The sequence below is a fragment of the Phoca vitulina genome, unplaced genomic scaffold, assembly GCF_004348235.1.
Source record: "Phoca vitulina isolate PV1807 unplaced genomic scaffold, GSC_HSeal_1.0 scaffold4, whole genome shotgun sequence".
Classification (NCBI taxonomy): Eukaryota; Metazoa; Chordata; class Mammalia; order Carnivora; family Phocidae; genus Phoca; species Phoca vitulina.
In genome coordinates, this window is record NW_022589707.1 from 29,843,745 (window position 1) to 29,861,876 (window position 18,132).

Genomic DNA, 18,132 nt, shown 5'->3' on the forward strand with positions numbered 1-18,132 from the left:
GTCATTATAATAGTAAATAGGATAAAAGGTCTGTTTTGGTTACTGTGTGACCTCGTGCAAGCCACTCTTGCACCAGTTTCCTCACTTATAAATGAAAAGGGGGTAATATGAGTATCTACTTCAGGGATATTGTGAGGATGAAATGACATAAGACCTATGACAGCATTTGAAACAGTACTTGGCACACAGTTGCTGCTCAACAAATGTTAGCTACTTGAATCAGCACCACCATTATTATAAATATCCTCTTTTATAAAATTTCCTCTTAATATCCTACAAGTTAATTTCCACATATTTTTCATGTGTGAAAATGAAGTTTTCATGTGGGAAAACAAAGGATGTTTTGAAGGAGGCCTCTTCAGAATCTTACACCAAACCCACAAGATGAGGTCTCTATAATTCTTTTTCTTCCATGACATCCTCTAGCCTTGTACCTTGCAAGGTCATCCCAGCGTGCAAGATTATCTGAATTTGCTGACTCTGAATGTGGGTATGTGTGTGGGGAGCTGGGGATGAGGGGGCAGCACTGCGTAGGGGTGAGAAGGGGTATGAAGATATTATAAAAGGCTTTCAGAGCACATAGATGCAATACTAGTACAGAGCACCAACAGACACTCTGACGACCTCCAGGAATGCACGGGCAGCCTAAGCAGGTATCACCAACACATTCCTAAGCTTCTCCTTGGTTATGACACAATGTAGATTGTTTCCTAAGTAAATACAGAATCAGAGGGTAGGCAGTTTTATAGTTCATTTAGGCATACCTTTACATTGAAAACAACTGATATTTATTGAATTCCAAGATGGTAAAAGGAAATAATGCCAGGCTGTCATAGATATATAACTGAATGAAATAATCACAACAACTCTGCAAAGTAGGTATTATATTCATATTTTCATAAATGCAGCAGCATATTCAATAAAGCTATACACAACTACTAAACATCAGAACTGAAATTCAAATACAGTTTTCCAAGATGGGGTCTAGCTCTCTTTCCACTGTCACTTCAAATGTATGAGACTGGACTTAAGCTGGAAATAGGACAACCTGTGGAAAACCAGATAACTGCCAGATGATGGAACACTGATTTCAATTTGTATGCAGCAGCTCATTCAGTTATGGGTTCAAGGTTATAAAGGATAGCTGTGAAGTATTTTTTTAAAAAAATTTAATCATCTAAACAACACTAATACTTAAAAAAAAAAAAAAAGACTGAAAACTATGTGGAATGCTAACTGTGATTACCTGTTACAGAATATCATCTTCATGATGATATATTCTGCATTTCCTAGTTGGTGTGCATTAACTTCCACAAGCATAAAACATATACTCAAAAGATCAACAAGGAAATAAAGACTTTAAATGACACACTGGACCAAATGGACTTCACAGGTATATTCAGAACATTCCATCAGAAAGCAACAGAATACACATTCTTCTCTAGTGCCTATGGAACGTTCTCCAGAACAGATCACATCCTAGGTCACAAATCAGGTCTCAACTGGTACCAAAAGATTGGGATCATTCCCTGCATATTTTTGGACCCCACAATGCTTTGAAACTAGAACTAAATCACAAGAGGAAAGTTGGAAAGAACTCAAATACATGGAGGCTAAAGAGCATCCTACTAAAGAATAAATGGGTCAACCAGGAAATTAAAGAAGAATTAAAAAAATTCATGGAGACAAATGAAAATGAAAACACAACTGTTCAAAATCTTTGGGATGCAGCAAAGGCAGTCCTAAGAGGAAAGTATATAGCAATACAAGCCTTTCTCAAGAAACAAGAAAGGTCTCAAATACACAACCTAACCCTACACCTAAAGGAGCTGTTGAAAGAACAGCAAATAAAGTGTAAACCCAGCAGGAGAAGAGACATAATAAAGATCAGAGCAGAAATCAATGAAATAGAAACCAAAAGAACAGTAGAACAGATCAACGAAACTAGGAGCTGCTGCTTTGAAAGAATTAATAAGATTGATAAACCCCTGGCCAGACTTACCAGAAAGAAAAGAGAAAGGACCCAAATAAATAAAATCATGAATGAAAGAGGAGAGATCACAACCAACACCAAAGAAAAACAAACAATTATAAGAACATATTATGAGCAACTCTATGCCAGCAAATTAGATAACCTGGAAGAAATGGATGCATTCCTAGAGATGTATCAACCACCAAAACTGAACCAGGAAGAAACAGAAAACTTGAACAGACCTATAACCACTAAGGAAATTGAAGCAGTCATCAAAAATCTCCCAACAAACAAAAGCCCAGGGCCAGATGGCTTCCCAGGGGAATTCTACCAAACATTTAAAGAAGAATTAATACCTATTCTCCTGAAACTGTTCCAAAAAATAGAAATGGAAGGAAAACTTCCAAACTCGTTTTATGAGGCCAACATTACCTTGATCCCAAAACCAGACAAAGACCCCATCAAAAAGGAGAATTACAGACCAATATCCCTGACGGACATGGATGCAAAAATTCTCACCAAAATACTAGCCAATAGGATCCAACAGTGGTGAAGGATTATTCACCACGACCAAGTGGGATTTATTCCTGGGCTGCAAGGTTGGTTCAACACCCACAAATCAATCAATGTGATACAATACATTACTAAAAGAAAGAACAAGAACCTTATGATCCTCTCAATAGATGCAGAAAAAGCATTGACAAAGTACAGCATCCTTTCTTGATTAAAACTCTTCAGAGTGTAGGGATAGAGGGTACATACCTCAATATCATAAAAGCCATCTATGAAAAACCCACAGTGAATATCATTCTTAACGGGGAAAAACTGAGAGCTTTTCCCCTAAGGTCAGGAACACGGCAGGGATGTCCACTATCACCACTGCTATTCAACATAGTACTAGAAATCCTAGCCTCAGCAATCAGACAATAAAAAGAAATCAAAGGCATCCGAATTGGCAAAGAAGAAGTCAAACGCTCACTCACTGCAGATGATATGATACTTTATGTGGAAAACCCAAAAGACTCCACCCCAAAACTGCTAGAACTCATAGAGGAATTCAGTAAAGTGGCAGGATATAAAATAAATGCACCGAAATCAGTGTCATTTCTATACACCAACAAGACAGAAGAAAGAGAAATTAAGGAGTCAATCCCATTTACAATTGCACCCAAAACCATAAGATACCTAGGAATAAATCTAACCAAATAAATCTAACCAAAGAGGCAAAGAATCTGTACTCAGAAAACTATAAAATACTCATGAAAGAAATTGAGGAAGACACAAAGAAATGGAAAAACGTTCCATGGTCATGGATCAGAAGAACAAATATTGTGACAATGTCTATGCTACCTAGAGCAATCTACACATTCAATGCAATCCGTATCAAAATACCATGAACTTTTTTCAAAGAAATGGAACAAATAATCCTAAAATTTGTATGGAACCAGAAAAGACCCCGAATAGCCAGAGGAATGTTGAAAAAGAAAAGCAAAGCTGGTGGCATCACAATTCCGGACTTCCAGCTCTATTACAAAGCTGTCATCATCAAGACAGTATAGTACTGGCACAAAAACAGACACATAGATCAGTGGAACAGAATAGAGAGCCCAGAAATGGACCCTCAACTCTATGGTCAACTAATCTTCGACAAAGAAGGAAAGAATGTCCAATGGAAAAAAGACAGTGTCTTCAACAAATGGTGTTGGGAAAATTGGACAGCCACATGCAGAAGAATGAAACTGGACAATTTCCTTACACCACACACAAAAATAGACTCAAAATGGATGAAAGACCTAAATGTGAGACAGGAATCCATCACAATCCTGGAGAAGAACACAGGCAGCAACCTTTTCCACCTCAGCCACAGCAACTTTTTCCTAGACACATTGCCAAAGGCAAGGGAAGCAAGGGCAAAAATGAACTATTGGGACTTCATCAAGATAAAAAGCTTTTGCAAAGCAAAGGAAACAGTCAACAAAACCAAAAGACAACTGACAGAATGGGAGAAGATATTTGCAAATGACATATCAGATAAAGGGCTAGTATCCAAAATGTATAAAGAACTTACCAAACTCAACAACCAAAGAACAAATAACCCAGTCAAGAAATGGGCAGAAGACATGAAGAGACATTTCTGCAAAGAAGACATCCAAATGGCCAACAGACACATGAAAAAGTGCTCAACATCACTCGGCATCAGGGAAATACAAACCAAAACCTCAATGAGATATCACCTCACACCAGTCAGAATGGCTAAAATTAAGTCAGGAAACGACAGATGTTGGTGAGGATGCGGAGAAAGGGGAACCCTCCTATACTGTTGGTGGGAATGCAAGCTGGTGCAGCCACTCTGGAAAACAGTATGGAGGTTCCTCAAAAAGTGGAAAATAGAACTACCCTATGACCCAGCAATTGCACTACTGCATATTTACCCCAAAGATACAAATGCAGTGATCTAAAGGGGTACATGCACCCCAATGTTTATAGCAGCAATGTCCACAATACCCAAACTTTGGAAAGAGCCAAGATATCCAACAACAGATGAATGGATAAACAAGATGTGATACATATATATATGTATCTATATATACACACACAATGGAATATTTTTTTAAATTAATTAATTTATTTTTAAAGATTTTTTATTTATTTGAGAGAGAGAGAGAGAGGGAATGAGAGAGAGAGCACATGAGAAGGGGGAGGATCAGAGGGAGAAGCAGACTCCCTGCCGAGCAGGGAGCCCGATGCGGGACTCGATCCAGGGACTCCAGGATCATGACCTGAGCCGAAGGCAGTCGCTCAACCAACTGAGCCACCCAGGCGCCCCCACACACAATGGAATATTATGCAGCCATCAAAAAACCCGAAATCTTGCCATTTGCAACGACATGGATGGAACTAGAGGGTATTATGCTAAGTGAAATACGGCAATCAGAGAAAGACAAGTATCATATGATCTCACTGATATGAGGAATTTGAGAAACAAGACAGAGGATCACAGGGGAAGGGAGGGAAAAATGAAACAAGATGAAACCAGAGAGGGAGACAAACCATAAGAGACTCTTAATCTCAGGAAGCAAACTGAGGGCTGCTGGAGTGGTGGGGGTGGGAGAGATGGCGGGGCTGGGTGATGGACACTGGGGAGGGTATGTGCTATGGTGAGCACTGTGAATTGTGTAAGAGTGATGAATCATAGACCTGTACCTCTGAAACAAATAATACATTATATGTTAAAAAAAAAGATACCTAGGGAAAAATGAAGGGGGGCAAATCGGATGGGGAGATGAACCATGAGAGACTATGGACTCTGAGAAACAAACTGAGGGTTTTAGAGGGGAGAGGGGTTGGGGGATGGGTTAGTCCGGTGATGGGTATTAAAGAGGGCAGGTTCTGCATGGAGCACTGGGTGTTAACGCAAACAGTGAATCATGGAACAGTACATCAAAAACTAATGATATAATGTATGGTAACTAACATAACATAATAAAATAAAATTAAAAAAAATAAAACATATACTCAGTTTTTTATTTGATTTCAATTCCTCTGTGTAAAATAGCAGCCATTCTAAGTACTTTGAATAAATTTCAAATAGATTCTAACCATTAACTGTTAGAGTGTTTACTTCATGCGGCTCGGATAAGCACTGGATGTAATAAAAGTAAAATAAGACAACTCTTGCCCTCAAGAAGTTTACAGTCTACTGGGGTAGACAAAGCTGCCAATAAATAACTACAGTTTGATATGGTAAGTGTGATAATGGAGATGTGGGAAGGAAAGCAGGATGACTGAAGATGAGGCTGGAAAAGTAGATTTGAATCTTAAATGCCATGTGGAGAATTTAGATCTCATTATATAAGCATGAGAGTCACACTGAAGATTTGAAGTGAGGACGCACGAACCCATTTGTGTTTTGGAATATGGACTAAAGGAGGGAAAAATCAAGAGTCAGTGAGATCACTAGGAAGGTTTTGCAATCATGCAGGCTGGAATTCATTTCTGGTTAAACAATGATTAAATATTGACAAAGTGCCAAGACAGGGTCAGGCAGACAAAACCAAACATGTCAAACTTTTGGTCCCCAAGAACACAGTTTGGAGGATGGGGGACACAAGTAATTAATTCAGCAGTAATGGTGAGGGTTAGAAATAGAATAGAGGCTAAAGAGATGAATAACAAATTCAAAAGATGATTTCAGGCACAGAAAAATAAGGCTTAGTAACTCATCAGATTCAGGATGTGAGGGCAAGATAGGAATCAAGGATGCTTCCTAGGTTTCTAGCTAAGGCTTGACGTTATTTACTGAAAGAGCAAATATAAGAATGAGAAGTTGAGACCACCTGCTACCCCACTCCTTCTAGAGACATCACAAATTAGTTAATAAGGTCTCCAAAGGAAGTACATTATAAATCCAAAGTAGCATTCCTATGATTATCATCTAGTGAGCAAGCATTTGCAGAGAAAAAAGTTAACTGTCCGAATATTACAATATGGACACATAGGTTAATACTGTCAGAAAAAAACCACCTCCATGACAAAAATTTCCTGTAAATACTGTCAGTTAATAAACTATATGTGTTATCTTACTGCCTCTGACTAAAAACAGCAAAAGAAAAAATACCAATAATACATCGCCAAGTGTGATTTACTATCTGTTCTTAATTTACTGTTACTTAACAACTATCTTGTATTTACTATCTGTTCTTAATTTTAGAAGATAATATGATATCCCAGTTACAGTTCAAATGTATGTAAAGCAGTGTCGTGCAAGATCAGGGACTTTTCTGGAGAGGGATGGAGCCTCAGGAAGTCTGGCAGCGCAGATCTCAGGGAAGGTACTGTACCTGCTTGCACACCACTCAGTGACATTGGAGTAGAAATGTTCAGTCCCAGGACATTAAGCACACAGACTGATATTTTAATTAGACCAAGAGTGAAACCTCTTAAAAAAAAGTTTTCAAGAAATTAATGATTTAATGACATTCTTGAGAACCTAAGTAACTGTTTAACAAAAAAATAGAATATACTTTTAGTATCACTATTTCCACCCAAAATTTGTATCACACTTTGCAGGCTCTGAAAAGAATTTGGATAAAGTTACAGAATGATACATAAATTATTAAGGGGATTTTTAATGACAACCTTACCTTATAATAATGATATAAAAATCAACCATTAGTTCTCCCATTGACTGCTACAGATTAATAAGAATACTTGTCAGCTATGAGCCAAGGTGGGTAATTTTTTTGTTACAGATGCTTCAAATTCACTGCTGCTCAATACTTTTCGTTGAAAACAAATTGGAACATAAAATTATGCTTTATAGCACTTACTCAATTCAATCCAATAAGTCATTTAAACATTGGTCCTTGATTAATGATTTCCTCACACAGGTAAGCACATGGGAAAAGAAGACATATATTACTGATAGGTGTGTATGCTGACACCTTTCAAAGGGAAAATCTGACATCTATCAAAATTTTAAACCTGTGTTACCTTTGACCCATCAATTCCTCAAGAAATCCGCACTAAGAGGGGGAAGGACATGTATATAAAGTTGTTCACTAAGCCCGCTACATGTTCATTAACAGAGGAATGGTTAAAGTTATGGCACATTCATATTATAGAATACAACTGGCGCAGTCCTTAAAAAGAATGAAGCAACAAATATACTGACATGGAAGGGTGTCTATAATAGATCATTGGGAGAAAGGAGGTTGTAGATCTTTGAGCTTACAGAGAATGATCCCTTTTTATTTTTCAAATTCGAAACAATACAGGTGTGTGTCACGTAGGAATATGTGAGAAAGAACACACAACGAACTTGTAGGAGTTGTTATTTTGGGAATGAACTGTGTGGTGGAGGAACTTTCATTTAACTTAAATGCACTGGCTTCAAATATTTATTATGAAAATTTTTTATAATAACTAAAGATATTTAAAAGTTCTACAATGTTTTTGAAAGGAATTCCCAATTTTCTTTTTTATGAGTTAATCTGTGAGATAAATTCATCAAAGATTTCATCTTTAAATGTTACACAGGTAGCCAGCCTTCTGGAACTTTGAGAATCTGGAAAACCTTACTAGTATCTTACCATCAGGTAAGAGCCCCCAAATGAACTGCTTGGGGTGTGGGTATAACTATTTAAAATCAGGAGCCTATCAAAGATTTCTTTGGTAGAGGTATTAAAATAATTAATTTCAGATGGGCACTGGGAAGAAATTGCACTTTATCTCTGTGCTGCTGAATAAAAACTCAAGACTAAATGTCAATTTAATCGTGAAAACAAAAACAAAATAACCCCCAAAAATATCAAACAAGGACCGAAAACCTTTGAGCCCCAAACCATGTCCAATAGAAAAAGACAACTTGTGCTAAATTACACATCAAGACAAAAAAGAAGGGAGGCGGACGGGGATAGATGCCCTAAAGGTAAAAGAATAGGGCGAGAGGGCGCCTGGGTGGCTCAGTTGGTTAAGTGACTGCCTTCGGCTCAGGTCATGATCCTGGAGTCCCGCGATCGAGTCCCGCATCGGGCTCCCTGCTCGGCAGGGAGTCTGCTTCTCCCTCTGACCCTCCCGACCCTCCCCCCTCTCATGTGCTCTCTCTCTCTCTCTCTCAAATAAATAAATAAAATCTTTAAAAAAAAAGAAAGAATAGGGCGAGAAATCCTCAAGACAATCCCCCTGACAGCCTCCCAAAGTTTGGTTTTTTGATCTCTACAGTGGATCACAGGGCAACTTAAAAGACAAGTAGAGCCAAAGTAGTTCCGATGATTTTCATAACCACCTTCAAATTTTCTCTGAAGCCAAGAATGCAGAACATCACTTCCTTTCCTCTTTAAGAACTCAGCCAGAGTCTACGTACAATCCTGGAGATCGCCTCGGGCGATCAGAGAGGCTGTGAGAGGCACATTTTCCCTTCAGAGGCCGCTCCAGCCAGCAATTGAGCAAATCCGTGGAGTGGAGGGAAGTGACCAGTCTTCAACTGGAAATCCTCCCGAACACAAATAAAACATATCTCCCGAGGCCAACCGAGGCGGAAGCAGGGTACTGGAGAGGAGAGAGCTGCTAATCCCGGAGTTATAATCACACATGAGCGAACATGACTTGACACACACCCACCCCGCAGCGAGAGCAAAGCTGGGAGCTCCAAACGGAAGACAAACGCTCAGGGAGCTTCCTTGGCTGCGGGGAAGGCCATTCTATCCCATTTTCTCTTTCCTCCCCAGAGAGCCCCCACCAAGTATCCGCCTCCGACCCCACCCCGCCAGGCTGGGCCCGCCCGTGGCCCCCTCGCGCCCAGGTGGCTTTAGAGCTGGCAGGCTCCTGGGGTTTGCCTGGCGGTCAGCTGCATTCCTCGTCGGAGAGAAAGGGAGACAAACCATTCACACTTTAGTGGCACCGTACTCACCCTCATAACTGACACCCCCGGCTTCGCTGTGGTTGCCCTCACAGTCTTCCTCCCCTCCAGCCGCAGCCCCCTGGGTCTCGGGAGCAGCCATTACGCGGCGGAGGAGAAAAGGGAGGGTAGGCAGGCGGGTCCGGAACCAATGGAAACGCGACTGGAGGCAAACTCCCCATCAACGCTAGGTTTCCTCCACGTCCACGCCTCCCCATCACGTTCTGGGCCAATAGGACGTGGAGAGCGGAGCCTAATCCCCGCCCCTAGCCGCTAATGCCACGCCCCCTTTCAGGATGGCGAGGCCCAGAACTACAATTCCCAGCGTGCTGCAGGGACCCTGGGACAGGGAGGGCTGGAAGAGGCGCTGGCGGGCGGGGGTGCGCCGGAGAGTATCCTGGCGTGTAGCTTAGTTCAGTGAATCAGAACAATGACTGCGCCGCCGGGTCCTCGGGAGCGCGTCGGAGGACTGTGAGCAGCCGCCGCCGGGAGAGCGGCGGGCGGCGCAGCCTCAGCCGCGCGGTGTCAACGCCGGGCTCGGGAGCTTCCAGCGCAGACCTTGCCTAGCGCCCACAGCTCGCGCGGAGCCGCCGGGCTCCAGCGTTGCAGCCGCTACTCGGGAGCTGTGCATTGTTGTGAGCCGGGGAAGGTGCGGGGATTACAAAGCCCGAAGACCCCGGATCCCCCTTTAGCCATGTGGATACCTACGGAGCACGAGAAATACGGCGTGGGTGAGTCTCCGCGGGGCGAACTTTTATTCCTCTCTGGCCCGAGCGGGTGCGCATTTCGCGTCCTTGCTCCTGCGCCCCTCTCGCTCCGCCGGGCTGGAAATGCCTAGTCCTGGCATCGCGCTGCGGGTTTGGGGCTTTGCCGAGCCTGCTCCCGGCAGAGGGGTGTGCGCCGGGGTCTCGCCCCTCGCCGCCCCTTCGGCGCTTCCCGCACCGGCTCCCGGAGCGCCGGGACGGCTGGGGGAGCGCTCGGCCAGCCCTCCCGCTGCGGGCTCTGCCTGCGGAGTTGGAGTGGCGACGGGGCGTGTGCGAGTCAAGTTGGAAGAGGAGGGCGAACGGCGTTCCTCTCCCTCCTTCCCCTTCTTCCCCGAAGAGGGCAATGGGCTGAACGATTCCCCGGGGTGGGGAGGGAGACAACAACTACTGCGCAGAGAGAAGACCCCCAAAACAGAAGGGAGGCGCAAAACCTTTTCTCCGGGTCCCTTCGGCATTCCCGGAGTGCGGAATGTGGCACCGTCCTCAAAAGAGCCGTGCTGACAGACCGAGCCCGACCCCAGCTTCCTTCCTCCTTCCTATCCCGGGTTCCTGGGGTGTGAGTGTTGAGGGGCTGGGGGATTGGTAAATTTCAACATCTGCGCCTCTTTGGTCTTTGGAGGGGAACGGGTATTTCAGCAATGTTTTTACTTCTGGCCACCCTCTCGGCCCGGGGTAAGCGCGTTGGGGGTTGGTGGAGGACAGCTGTGGAATGATAATGGGGAGGGGGAAATCGGAAAACCTGGGTCTTCGAGGCGAGGAGACAGCTTTTAGGAAAGGACTACTCTGACACTGGCGTTCGGAGGAAAAGGAACAGGGTAGCGCTCGCTGTTCTGTGCAAAGGTGAACAACAAAGGACATTAATGTTGACTGATGAATACAGGAGTCTCCCTTCCTTTCCCTCCTCCCATTTCAGGCTGACTACAGTTCCCGTTTTTGTTGTTTGATTTCAGCTGGGTCTCCCCTTGACAGTTACTCCTTTTAGGGTTGTGGCGATTAAGAAGCCAGGCTCTCCGACAAGCCTGCAGCAGCCAAATGCAATTATAACCTCTCAGAAGGTTTAACAGGGTGAAAGCATTTTGGATTTTACTAACAATCTTTATTTCCTATAAAGCCCCGTCCTGCTGATTGGTGTACTTTTTTTTTGTTAATTGGGTACAGAGCTAGTGATTTAGACAATGTGTAGGTATCTGCTTACGTTCTAAATTAATTTTTCTGTAATTTAAGAAATCTGGAAAGCCTTTCCAGGGAATCGTAGTCATAGGGGATTTTTTTTTTTAACTTCCCATGGGGATAGGACTTTGGAGTCCACAGAAAGGACTGTATGATTAAACAAAGTCGTTCCGATATTTTCATTAGCTTTCATTCTGATTGTGACCGTTCGGTGAGACAATAGTTTGTCCTAGACCCACCTTTGGGAAGGGGTTCCAGCCTTCCCTCTCTTTCAAGTGGGGGGGGGGGAACCTTTGCAAGACACTGTACTGGCAAAGTGTAGATGGTGGTTATTATTTTCCTTCTGACCCCCTCCTCCCACCCCCTTTTTGGGTAGATTAACCCTTGCTAGGAAAAGATACTGCCTTTGCTTAAATGGTGAGGAACTGGAGCGTCCCCCTTGTCACTCACTGGGTTTAACACTCCGTGCAAGAAGCATGGATCCATCCAGCAACACTGTCCCGCTTGGAGTCGATCCCAGATGTTGCTTTCTTCCAGGTGTTAAATTATACAGATTATGGATGGATTTTTTTTCTTGATTTCTTTACATGCCAGGTCACAGCTGGGTGCTGGTATTGATTAGTTTTTCTCTTGCCTTTCTTTATAAGCCTTGGGCAGAGGCTTAAAACACACTCTGGGATTTCCTGGAATGGCAAACCGGATATTATCAGTCAAGTGTTTTGGGCTACAGCAGACACCTTGCTTTTGGGTTGTTGTGATTTGGTTGCAGAGTAGGGGGAGGTAGAAGGGTGAGCACAGCGTTGGGAAAAGGAGGTTGAGATGAGAAGTGAGGGCAGAGAGGGGTCTGCTCATTTATACAATATCACACATACAGGAATGTTAATCATCTTTTGTTAATTTTTGAGCATTTGGCTTATGGAATGCTGAGCTGTTTTTTAGAATCCATCCGTTAGGCGTGTGCATTTGTGTGTGTGTGTGTCTGTGTGGTGAAAATTTTGCTAGGATACTTAAGTGTGGACTTCATTTCTTACCATGGAGAGCACTATTTGTAGCTGTTTATGCTGCAAGTTTTTTTTTTTTTTAACCTTCATTAGTACATGTGCTCTTCTCATCTAGTTCTTATAAATACTAAGGAAAAGATAATTTATGGGCAAAAATGTTCGGTTGTTATCAGGTGTAGTAGTAATTCAGTTCCTCATTCTTTGAAATAAATTAGTCTTTAACTTGGAATAACTGAAGTTTTAGTGCAAGTTGTATATTTTTCCAATGATACTTCTTAGCCACCATCAATTATATATGAGATAATTATGTGACTTTATATATTTATGTTTCTGTTTCAAACAACATATTGTTAATATAGATAAACTTACTTAAATTTCATAGCTGTGGTAAGATGTATCAGAGATAGGGGCGCCTGGGTGGCTCAGATGGTTGGGCGTCTGCCTTCGGCTCAGGTCATGATCCCAGGGTCCTGGGATGGAGTCCCGCGTCAGGCTCCCTGCTCCTTGGGAGCCTGCGTCTCCCTCTGCCTCTCTCTCTGTCTCTGTCTCTCATGGATAAATAAATAAAATCTTAAAAAAAAAAGATGTATCAGAGATAGAAATTCCTTTTCAAACCTGACATGTGGGCAGTCTTCAATTGATGGGTGGTCTTATTATATACCTAAGTGTACTGATTCTAGGGAGTTAGAAGGCATAGTGATAAAGCTATAGTCCTGAAGGATAGGGGACCTTGTCTCTTTAAAACTGTATTAGTAGCGGGGTGCCTGGTCGTTAAGCGTCTGCCTTCGGCTCAGGTCATGGTCCCAGGGTTCTGGGCTCTCTGCTCGGGCGGTAAGCCTGCTTCTCCCTCTCCCACTCCCCCTGGTTGTGTTCCCTCTCTCGCTGTGTCTCTCTCTGTCAAATAAATAAAATCTTAAAAAAAAAAAAAAAGCTTTAAAAAAAAACTGTATTAATAGCCACAATGATAGACATATTTTTCTTGGGAAATTCTGGTTGGCTCTTGGTCCTAGGCTAGACGCTGCTGCCAGCTGTGTGACCTTAGGTAAGTCACTTAACCTTTCTGAGTGCCAGCCTTTTGGACAAATGGTATCCGAGGTCCTTCCCAGTATTAGTTCTTGAGACCTCTTCCAAACAAATGTGTCCTTTGGTTAGAAAAATATCTCCATGGTGTAGAGATTGTTATAAGAAAGACACTTTTGTTGTGACACAGCCCACATAGTTTTTTAATGAAGATCAAAGGTAAGCAAAAGCTGCCTGGCAGGCTGCCAGAACCCAGGTGATAGTTACTCATTTTTCAATCTGTTTGATTCTCTCTCTCTAGGAGGAGCTCCATGGGCAGTGACAAAAGCATTCTTGATAGTCCCCTCACAAATTTCCTTGTGATCACTATCTGCTTCCTGCATGCCCTCATCAGTCATACCTCCTCTCCCTTAAAGGGATGGGAATTAGTCACAGAGAAAATTACATTACGACCATTGCAGGTACATTTCTGTATTCATTTGTTCAGTATCCATGTATGCACAGGTTTCCCAGGTGAGCCAGCATATCTTCCTGAGCTGCAAACTGCACCTCTCAACCCCAGCCAGATGTTTAACATGTGTGAGCCTGGTTAAGCTTAGAAGGAGATTATGTGCTGGATTGATCAGTACAAAAAATTCCTGAGCCTGACAAGAAACAAAACTCAGAAGGAGCTGATCTGAAGGTTACGACTGTCATTTTAAAAATGAAGTATTTAGGGGTGCCTGGGTGGCTCAGATGGTTAGGCATCTGCCTTTAGCTCACGTCATGATCCCAGGGTCCTGGGATTGAGCCCCACGTCCGTCTCCCTGCTCAGCGGGGGAGCCTGCTTCTTCCTCTCCCTCTCCTGTTCCCCCTGCTTGTGCTTTCTCACTCTCTCTGTCAAATAAATAAAATCTTTAAAAATAAAAATAAAATAAATTAAAAAATGAAGTATTTAGTACTTGTATCACTGAGTCCTCAAAACTATTCCTGTCCTCCATTTCAAGTAGGAATCCCATTCCTTTTTTTTTTTTTTTTTAAGATTTTATTGATTTATTTGACAGAGAGAGAGAGCACAAGCAGAGGGAGCTGCAGAAGGAGAGGGAGAAGCAGGCTCCCCACCGAGCAGGGAGTCGGATGCGGGGCTCGATCCCAGGACCCTGGGATCATGACCTGAGCTAAAAGTCAGAAGCTTAACCACTGAGCCACCCAGGCGCCCCGGAATCCCATTCCTTTTTAAAGCTTCCTCTATTTTAGGGGAAGAGGTACCTTCTCTTATTATACAGGATCTTTAGGATATCTTTTCCTTGAAAAATGGTGCTTTAATGGTAGCTTGTGTGGGAGAGTTAAGAGCAAGTGTACCTTAGCCTTAGCTGTTTTCAGTTTCTTAGCTACTAGTGTCTTAAAATGTTTCCTATTTGTGGTACCATGATGTGTCCAGATAACATGTATAGCTAAATAATAATGCGCTGCCTGAAATTATTTGTGGCATTTAGAGCCTGGCACAGGATTCTACACTTTAAATGGGAAGCAAAAAGGAGGGATTTATATCTCCAGGCAAAGTACCATTGAAGGGCTCTGCGGACAGCAGGATGGCAGCTGATGTTCTTGAGCTGGTCTCCTGTGGGAATAGCCTATAAACATATTTCCCTCTTTTGGCCATTCTACTAAGTGAGGATTCTTTCACGAGGCCCTAGAAACACAGAGATGCTGTCTTTCCTCTTTAGTTTTTTGTTTTGTTTTGTTTTTGTTTTTTTCATTTTTTCCTGGAGGCAGTATGGTAGGTACTATGAAGGAGATTATACAAATTTTGAGAAACTTCAGGCTTTCCTGTCTCCAGCTTTACTCTTTAGGAGACTATATTTTCAGAATTATCTTTGATTCAGGATGTCCCAATTTCTAGCATAGTGACTTTATGCTGTGAGCATATATGGTGGGGAAACACTATACTCTGAGGAAACCCAACCAAAATGCTGTAACCATAACATATTAATACAATGTTTTATAGTTGAAAAAATATTGTGAAGTTATTTTATTTGGGTATACTCCCTGAAATAGAATGGTAAGTTCCATGTAAGGGATGAGGAAGCAACTTCATTGAAATTAAGTGATTTACTCTATGTCAGTGACTTTTAATCGTGTTTAGGAAATACATTGAATATGAAATAAATTTATCCTATTAATCCATAATATCATTCATAATAGGAAATACATTTACTTTCCTCATTTGATGTGTATACACAAATACCATCAGCACCAGCCCACATACATAGAGTACAACAATATGTGCTCGTATTCTGTGTGATGTTCTGTTCTTTATCATTAAAAAAAAGTTCATCACCAACTTGACTTAATGACTCCTTAATGCATCCTGACCCACAGTTTGAAAAGCACTTCTCTAGATACTATATTTGTAATACAGGAAGGACTGGAACTCAGACCTTGTTGGGTTTCTAGTCAAGTTCATTCATGACATTGTGGTGGTTTTTTTTTTTTTTTTAACAGATGTTTGTGTATATTTTTGACTTAGAATTTAGTAACCATACTTTTTTCCTTCAGTGTTGTCAAAAATCTGCCTTTTTATGTATTATTTCTTATTAAAGATAAAACAAATATCCAAAGCCATCACATGCATTGTATAAGTTGTCTCTTCAAGTTCACATGTGTCTTCCAACTAGGATCTTTTTGACAAGACCAGTATGCACTACTTAGTGACCAATTTTGGGTGTTTTCTGCATAATTTACTTTGAGAATGATCTCTGGCCCCCATAACAAGAATAAATGCAGTAAATCTACTGAGCTGTATTGTCGGTTGTGGGATTACCACCTATCATTGTTTTCTGCCTTTTCTCAGGTTGCTTGCTGATTATTATTAGAAGAAACAAGGCAGGTTGTATAACTTTTTTTTTTTTTAAAGGCACCTTGATGCCTTAATTTGTCTTTTTTTTTTTTAAAGAGAGAGAGAGAGAGTGCGTACAGCGGGGGTGGAGTGTAGAGGGAGAGGAAGAGAGAGAGAATCTTAAGCAGGCTCCATGCCCAGCACAGAGCCCAACACAGGGCTCGATCCTGCTACCCTGAGATCGTAACCTGAGCTGAAATCATGAGTTGGCCTTTTAACCACCTGAGCCACCCAGGCACCCCTCGACTATGATTGAAACTGTAGAAGATGCAGCATATAGAGAAAATGCAGTTAATTCACAGATCAGAGTAATTCTTTTTGTTACAACATGGAGATTATCAGCAAATTCTTTTTCAAAAGAACTCCCTTTGTTGGAAATATGAGCAGTATGAAACTTTAAAGCACACACATTGTTGCTTGTGGAGGAGGGGGGTGACTTAAAAATGAGAAAAGAGAGATTATTGCAGTAGATGAGAGAGTACTGGAACCAGTTTAGCAATCATTGCATGGTGAAATCCGGATGGATCTGAGATGGTTAGAAGATGGGAAGCAACAGGGCTTGGTAATTGGATGTGAGGAGTTAGGGAAAGGAAGAAGTTTAGGGTGTCTCCCTAGTTTCTGGCTGCAACAGTGGGTAAACATATGAGACATTTTTGTAGGCAGGGCAGGTTTATGATGTAAGATTGAGTTACCTTTGGCCACCTTGAGTTTACCATACCTGTCAAATATTCAAGTGGCAGTAGCTGGTAGGTAGTCAGCCTGGAGCAAAGGAGGGAGGCTTTGGAGTAAAGAGTGTGGTTACAGAGTTTTTTTGGTTTATGTGTGACGATTGAAGTGGTTGACCCAGAAAGACTTTATTCATTGTATTGACTTTGATTATGTAGTCTGCTTGCTCATTCTAAATTTTAAAGTGACAGGTCCTAAATTTCCAAAGAGCAGTCATCTTGGAGCACTTTATTAATATGGGTACAGAGTACTCTAAAGGAAGAAATATTACCTGTCCAGGTAGAGTTGGTAGTAAACTAAATTTTATGGTCTTTTCTTGCTTCCCATTAGTGCCTTGCCTGGCTAAGACATTAGTTACCTCTATTTCTGTGACAGTTCTCTCCCAAGCAAAAGTCTCACGCCAGATTGTGCATGTTTGTGAGATTTCGCCAACAGGATGTTGAAAAACAGAATGAACAAATATTTCAGTAAGCAAGATTTATACATTCCTCAAACAGCATATAAGTGTATACACATATCCAAAAATGGGAAAATGCTCAGATATCCAAAGCAATATATTAGTATATACAGATTTTGTGCGTGTGTGTGTGTGTGTGTGGTAGGTATATAATATCTCTTAGGAACCACAAGGTCAAATTTAGAATTCTTTTTTTTTTTTTAAAGATTTTATTTATTTGACAGAGAGAGACACAGCAAGAGAGGGAACACAAGCAGGGGGAGTGGGAGAGAGAGAAGCAGGCTCCTCGCTGAGCAGGGAGCCCGATGCGGGGCTCGATCCCAGGACCTTGGGATCATGACCTGAGCCGAAGGCAGATGCTTAAGGACTGAGCCACCCAGGTGCCCCTCAAATTTAGAATTCTTAAAGGTATACTACTGCACTGCTGAAAATCATGTCATTTGAAGTAAGGGAATCCAGCTTAAGAAGGCATTGGGCTCCCTTCCCCTAAAATAACTTCCCACTGAAATATCAATAAATGCACATAAAGAGGCAAACATTGATAATATTAAAAATCAAGTCTGACATAAAGCCTGTTGCCAGAATTTGGGAGTAATTTCCCTAAGGCAGGTGGAATTGGATTAAGAAAACCAATTGGTGGTTTCTCTCTGCTTTCCTTCATTAAGCAGAGCAGCTTCAGTGACCTGGGCAGGAAGACCATTGTCTGTCCCCATTGTCACCAGCTTAGAGGTCAGGTTAATACTTT

The 18,132-nt window shown here is 42.0% G+C and overlaps 2 protein-coding genes across 4 annotated transcripts in view; one reads left to right on the forward strand and one right to left on the reverse strand.

The window, feature by feature from the left end:
- ZNF277 (zinc finger protein 277) overlaps positions 1 to 9,517 on the reverse strand; it is a 103,965-nt gene extending 94,448 nt beyond the window's left edge. The window contains exon 1 of one of the 3 annotated variants that reach the window (XM_032401746.1): positions 9,384 to 9,517. In XM_032401746.1, the coding sequence (XP_032257637.1) occupies positions 9,384 to 9,474 (91 nt within the window). In that variant the 5' untranslated portion in view covers positions 9,475 to 9,517. The remainder of the gene's footprint in view (positions 1 to 9,383) is intronic. The other 2 variants (XM_032401748.1, XM_032401747.1) reach the window with 2 other exon arrangements.
- Positions 9,518 to 9,723: 206 nt separating this feature from the next.
- The window catches only part of DOCK4 (dedicator of cytokinesis 4), a 427,515-nt gene continuing 419,106 nt past the window's right edge, over positions 9,724 to 18,132 (forward strand). The window contains 1 exon segment of the mRNA XM_032401750.1: positions 9,724 to 10,102. Coding sequence (XP_032257641.1) covers positions 10,066 to 10,102 — 37 coding nt within the window. The 5' untranslated portion in view covers positions 9,724 to 10,065.